The 5831-nt window shown below is 43.4% G+C and overlaps 5 protein-coding genes across 5 annotated transcripts; 4 read left to right on the forward strand and 1 right to left on the reverse strand.

Moving 5' to 3' along the window:
- Positions 1–1129: 1129 nt before the first annotated feature.
- VCUG_02843 (uncharacterized protein) lies at positions 1130–1321 on the forward strand (the record flags this gene model as incomplete). Its single annotated transcript, XM_008076055.1, has 1 exon — positions 1130–1321. One exon carries the CDS (start codon positions 1130–1132, stop codon positions 1319–1321), a length of 192 nt encoding a protein of 63 aa, XP_008074246.1.
- Positions 1322–1769: 448 nt separating this feature from the next.
- On the forward strand, positions 1770–2570 carry VCUG_01220 (uncharacterized protein). The gene has a single exon (XM_008076047.1). The coding sequence runs from the start codon at positions 1929–1931 to the stop codon at positions 2346–2348; it is 420 nt and encodes a 139-aa protein (XP_008074238.1). The 5' UTR covers positions 1770–1928; the 3' UTR covers positions 2349–2570.
- A 212-nt stretch (positions 2571–2782) lies between these two features.
- VCUG_01221 (HAD hydrolase, family IIB) lies at positions 2783–3578 on the reverse strand. Its single transcript, XM_008076048.1, has one exon. It carries the CDS (start codon positions 3567–3569, stop codon positions 2799–2801), a length of 771 nt encoding a protein of 256 aa, XP_008074239.1. The 5' UTR covers positions 3570–3578; the 3' UTR covers positions 2783–2798.
- Positions 3579–3846: 268 nt separating this feature from the next.
- Positions 3847–4284, forward strand: VCUG_01222 (uncharacterized protein; the record flags this gene model as incomplete). Its single annotated transcript, XM_008076049.1, has 1 exon — positions 3847–4284. The coding sequence occupies one exon, from the start codon at positions 3847–3849 to the stop codon at positions 4282–4284; it is 438 nt and encodes a 145-aa protein (XP_008074240.1).
- Positions 4265–4534, forward strand: VCUG_01223 (uncharacterized protein; the record flags this gene model as incomplete). The annotated part of the gene is made up of 1 exon (XM_008076050.1): positions 4265–4534. One exon carries the CDS (start codon positions 4265–4267, stop codon positions 4532–4534), a length of 270 nt encoding a protein of 89 aa, XP_008074241.1.
- Between the last annotated feature and the right edge of the window lie 1297 nt (positions 4535–5831).

The raw sequence follows: 5831 nt of genomic DNA on the forward strand, positions 1-5831 counted from the left end.
GGATGATAAGGGCCTAGCGAAGAAAATGGCGTTGGTAGATGCATTCGTTCTACAAGGTGTTTGTGTACGCCATGAAAATAACTTATTCTGCGTTGACATGACAAGATTGTTTTGAACAGTTTATGGCTAGGCACGCCCTTCTACACCACTTTTAATGGCCCTTTCCTTTCTTATGGCACTGTGAACGATCCCTACAAATCTGAAAAGTATGTTTATCTCGGTGTTGTTGTATGAGGAGATAAATAAACGAGTATTGGTGAAAAAACCAAACTATATTTGCAATATTATGGTAATATTAACTACGATATTTCCGTTAACAAAACAAAATAAAGCCCGATTAGCTATTAAACGGTATTTCCTTCTTTTCATATGTCATACCATTCTTTTTCATTTGTTTTAGATTTTTTGGTAGGGGCCAATAGTTGATTTCATTTGGTAATCATGTAATTCTGATGTTGTTTGCAAGGAATGGCTGAACAAATATTGTAAAAACGAATCAAATAATAACTTTTAACTATTTATTTCGCATAAAAATAAGAAAGAATAACTTTGATTTCCTATGAAAGGTCAAGTAATTTATTCTTTTCAAACTTACCAATCAGCTTTCGAGTTGTCTCTCTATATATTTGAATGAATGATATATAATTAATAACTTTTGTAGCCCCAGTTCTCATTGCTCTCGTCAAATAAACCATGTTAATGCATAAATACCCAACAAGACGAGAAAAAAGATTAAAGGCACTCCGTCAACGCATAAATAAAATTCGGCCGGATATTTTAACACGTAATGTACCTGATAAGCAAGAAAAGGAGGTAAAATGTATAAAGGGGGACAGAAGAGCGAAGATAAGAAGAAATAGACGTAAGCAGCCAATGCTGAGTGGTAAGGATATTATTGTGAGGATAAGGAAGATGAATGAGTAGCGAATGATAGTAAAGAGAATAATATTTTAGAAAACATATAATTTAAAGTACTCCTACGAACAAAAATATTAATTGAAAAATATTTCTCATCTTTTATGTACATCTATGCTCCGTCCTGTCCAAGCACGTAAAAGCGCTTCACTGCCCCAGCAGTGCATGGCCGCGTTTTACCAAAACGCTTTAAGCAATCGCATAAAACTACCCCATGCAAATAACAAGAACGGTCCTAAAACTGAAGAAACCGCGTACGCGTACGCGCACGTTACGCCTTGTAAGACGGAGAGTTACGTTTACACCCGATACGGTGGACAACGAGCACATGGGGAAGAAGAAAAGTAAGTGCTGTTGCATCTACAAAACGGGGAATGATAAGACGAAGAATAAGTATGAGAGGTAAACAATTTTAGTGTTTGTTTTAGTTTGTGGAGTGATTTAAAGACATGTGATTTGAACCGTGTGAGACCGGCGTGTTCGTACGGGTGGATGTACCTTTAAATACAAGTCATTACCTCGTCAGCATAAGGCGAAGTGTTCACGTTAAACAGCGGTAAGAAGTTGTTTTACGAATTGTAAGGCAGGTTAATTTGGGTGGGGTACAACAAGCGATTTATAAATGTAGGATCGTTGCCCCTCCGTGCCAATCACGCAGCAGATAATTAAAGAGTAATTTGTAGATTGCATAAACACACCTTACCATTATCAAGGCATGCGTTTCTGAGGGAGGAATTGCTGTGCCTGCCACGTATTTTTAATTTTTTACAAACCGGGCACGGACCAGAAGAAAGTATTTCTGGTGTTGCTCGTTCAGCCCTTCAAGGCACGGCACAGTTTGGTTATGTTCATCCACGGTTGTTACCGGACCAGTCTTAGCAGTTCATTTGCATCGTTGCAGGTGCTATGCTTTGTTTTTCGTTGAATGTTCGTTCCGTTTTTATTCCTCAGTTACCTCTCCACCCCACCAATCGCTCCTCACAATTTATTTTTCTTCGTTTTTGCATCCCTTCATGGCAGACAACACCTTCCACCACAGCTTCTTTCACCACACAACCACCCAGCAAAAATCGCCATCAAAACCGGTACGCATCCCCCAGACAAGCATACAGGCCGTCCAAAACCATCCGGCCAAAAACAAATCGTCCGAAAAGGTAACAATATTCGGTTACTCCGCTGCCAACCACCAAAACGTAATAGCGCTCGTAAAACGCTGTGGCAACGTAACGGACATCGAGTACAACAGCAATTACATGAGAATTAGCTATGATGATGAGTGTGGGTACGAGCGATTGATGGAGTACAATAGGAAGATGGTGGGTGGAGAGATGGTAGGGGTGTTTCGAGAGCGATGGGGGGCTGTTGGTGAGTGCTTTGTCAGGAAAAAAGGAGTTTTGGTGAAGATTATTGAGTATTTGTTTGGGAGCGGGTGATTGGGCGCGAAGTGTGGGATGAGGAGCGTGGTGTAGAGCATTGTGTACGGATCGTATTTTGTTGTGGTGTAGGAAAAATAATGGCTGTGGTACTGATTAGTGCGGTGTGATGGATTCAGTAAATTATGTGGCACATGATGGGAACGCTCCTTGGGTACGGCTGTGCTTAGCGGAGCATTTAAATAAAAGGATTTGTGTACGAGGTAATGCGGCGGGATGAAGTACGGGACTGTTGAAGAGCGATTTGCCCTATAGAACGGTATATGAGGTGTTGTTGCGATATGGGGTGGTATACGGTTGGTGCTTGCTATTGCTTACACGCGTGATTGATGTCTGTGTTGGCATTACGGTATTTATGCTTTGCATAAATGAGAATTGCTATATTACGAGTGGAAAGTATAAAATTGGTATTTAAGATTGGCAATAAATCAAAACATGCAAACTGCAGCTTTACTCCTTTATGCTGTGCTCAAGCTTGATCTCTGCAAGTATCTCCTTGCATTTTACCAGTGTGTCCTGTGGTGCGCACACAGCCACACCTACAACCCTATCATCCTCAAATATCTCGTAGTCGTTCCCGCCCTCATGCACCATGTCCCCGAAGAAGTACACGTTCTTGATGCCTTCACTCTCCAAATGCTGCAGGCAGTACCGCTTGTCCCATCCGGTAGGAAAGCAATCGATGCTGATCTGCCCGCCTATGGAGAAGTGCATGTTATACTTGCCGAATTCCTTCTTGAGCACCTGCACCATGTTCTCTCGTATCTTGTGCTCCTTGTCATACTCAAAGAACTGCTGGCGCTCCTCATCGTTGCAGTTACGGCCCACAGGCGATATATTCACCATTGAATCGCGCATCTCAACGAACAAACCGCGTTTTACAGGCAGTTTGATGTTGCTCATGTAATGCAAGCAGAAGTTCACGAAATTTTGCAGGATCTCCTCGCCCAGAAAATCGTTGATGCCCTGCTTGCTCACCAGTTCGGTACCACGGTAGAAGCTCAGGCCGTTCTCGGGAAACGAATAGTCGAACAGCGAAAGTATCTCGGGGCAGACCTGCTCCTGCTGCTTTTCCAGGTTGCTGCCACCCACGAATGCTATGTACACGTCCTTGCGCAGCTCGCGAAGGAAGTTGAACATTTCAGGCGTGATTTTCTTGCGAGATGGTGTTAGCGTGCCGTCCACATCGAATAGAAATACGGTGTCAGTCATTTTTGGCATGGCAAGCGCGATCTGTGCGCTTTTATGTGTTTGATCTGTGATTGTTTTGTTTCAGAGCATGTTTGGGGTGATTGAAGGCTGATCACGGTGTGCCAGCTGTTTTATGATGTGTGGTTGTTTGGAGGTCTACTTTTTTCTGCGAGTACGTTTATCTGCCACTTTCAACGCACGCCATCCGAACAGGGGCGCACCGCCAGCACGCCACGTTTGTTCTTTCGAAGCTGTGGCTAAACAAGCTCTTTGATCCATTTACTTCCCTAACAGTCCACCACCAGTGATGGTCCCCTTTACCAAAAACAAATTATTTATTTTTCAAGTACAACATCATTCAAGCTGTGTGATGACCTTGCAATCCTTTTCATACGAAATGCGATTTATGATTCATCAACCCTGCTCCTTCTCTCGGCGCAACTTGCCCGTTTTTACCGATCACATGCTCAGCCATGATACTTTGATCGTTCCACCACCCAACAATGCATTCCTTTCGTTTTACCCGTCAAACACTCATCCTGTCACGCACATTCCTTTCACGGCACCCTCCACGTTCGGCAAAAGGTGCAGTTTTTCATGCCCCTATGTTCAAACTGCACTCTTCAGCAACAACCCTGCCACAACGGACCAACCACTCGCACAAACTGTTCTCACCCGCTCGGTCCGTCATCGGTGCTCACAAATCAGCGCTGATCCCTTTAAACATGCAGACTGCGTTTCCTAAGGAGTACTTCATGTTCCTAACCGCTAGCAAGTCGCCGTTGGTTGGTTTGGGCGGTGTGGTTGATAGCGATTACCGTGGTGAGCTGTCGTTAATTGTGTTTAACGTGAGTGACGAGGCAGTTGTTGTGGAACAGGATGAGTGTGTGGGCGAGTGCGTGTTCTTTAAGATTGTGGTGCCGGAGTTTGATGTGGTTGAGGAGCTTGAAGAGAGCGTGAGGGGCAGTGATGGTTTTGGGTCTACAGGGTGCTGATATGATGGTGGCAAAGGGTACCGTGTGGGGATGGGTGTTTCACGCGTGTGACAGAACGGATGATGAGTAAATTTGAAGTTTTATAACGGTTTAGCTGTGCTGAGGCAGCTGTGTTAGTACGACCAGCGCTAACACGAGCTGCTCGTAACGTAATACCTCTTTCTCCGGACTGCTGCGCACTTGATGAACCGTAATTCTTGGTTATGGACGGACAAACGGATGCATGGCGATGAACACGTAGAATCATGTGGCCTGCTCCGATACGGTAACGTAATGCTGCATTCTGCAAACGGGCAGGCATTGATTTGCTGTGCTCACCGATAGCGGTGGCATAGAGGAGCGGGCAGTAAATCTAACAGAAAGCTGCTTGGCTTGGGAATATCTGCTAGCACGCGTAGAACATGCAAGAATGCCTTGCATTTCAGAGCAAGGCGAGGATAAAAATGTAAAAATTGTGGACAGGTTCGATTGAGGGCTCATTTTCAAGGGACAGCTTTGTTGAGGCACAGTATGTGAGCAGCAGTACAACCGAAACGAGTCTAAGCTAGGGATGGAAACAGCACGGAACAAAATCACGATGAAGAGACCAAATTACACCAATTTTAGTATTTTTGAGAATGATCAGTGCTTATTTACGTGCAAAGTTTTCTGACTTAGAGAACGAGACCGGTGTTGTATTACTACGCCCATTTAGGGACACCTCTCGTGGTCGTGGAGAGACCCCTTTGCTGGGATTTACATCTGCTACAAATACCGCACTATTGCTACTTTTCCGTTAGGATAAACCATACCTGATGGACATTAGCATGCAGAGGGACGAACCATTGCGGTGCAAAGGCTTTTGTACCTTCTAAAAATTATAAATGCTAATTACGTAAATCGGTACGTCTAATTTGACATAACAAAAATATTGCACACCTGGTAAGCATAATTTGGGCTGTTTATACTTTGTTGCTTGTACGCTGCTATAACAGCTTATCGTGCACTGAGCTCATTAACACAACAAAATGGTTGTTGAGTTACTGCTCAGATGTACTATCAATGAGAAGGAACACCTATTCGTAACCTTGTACAGCAGTGCATTCTTTTATTTTTATGAATGAAATGAAGAATTGATCCGTAGTTTGCAATTACTCCATTTTAATGCCCATCCTCTCACATTACCGGTATTCATCAGCAATTCGTTTAATCACCACTTTGTTCGTTACGGTGATCTGCAGGAAATGGTATTTTTAATTATGATGAATTTACAACATTGATAAAAGGAAATGAAATATTTTGAGAATTTGAAAGAATT

The sequence above is a fragment of the Vavraia culicis genome (assembly GCF_000192795.1).
Source record: "Vavraia culicis subsp. floridensis unplaced genomic scaffold supercont1.17, whole genome shotgun sequence".
NCBI lineage: Eukaryota > Fungi > Microsporidia > Pleistophoridae > Vavraia > Vavraia culicis.

What these genes read in the sequence shown, in the direction of transcription:
- VCUG_01220 (XM_008076047.1), top strand. Translation starts at nt 1,929, where the DNA reads ATGGCAGACAACACCTTCCACCACAGCTTCTTTCACCACACAACCACC.
- VCUG_01221 (XM_008076048.1), bottom strand. Translation starts at nt 3,569, where the DNA reads ATGCCAAAAATGACTGACACCGTATTTCTATTCGATGTGGACGGCACG.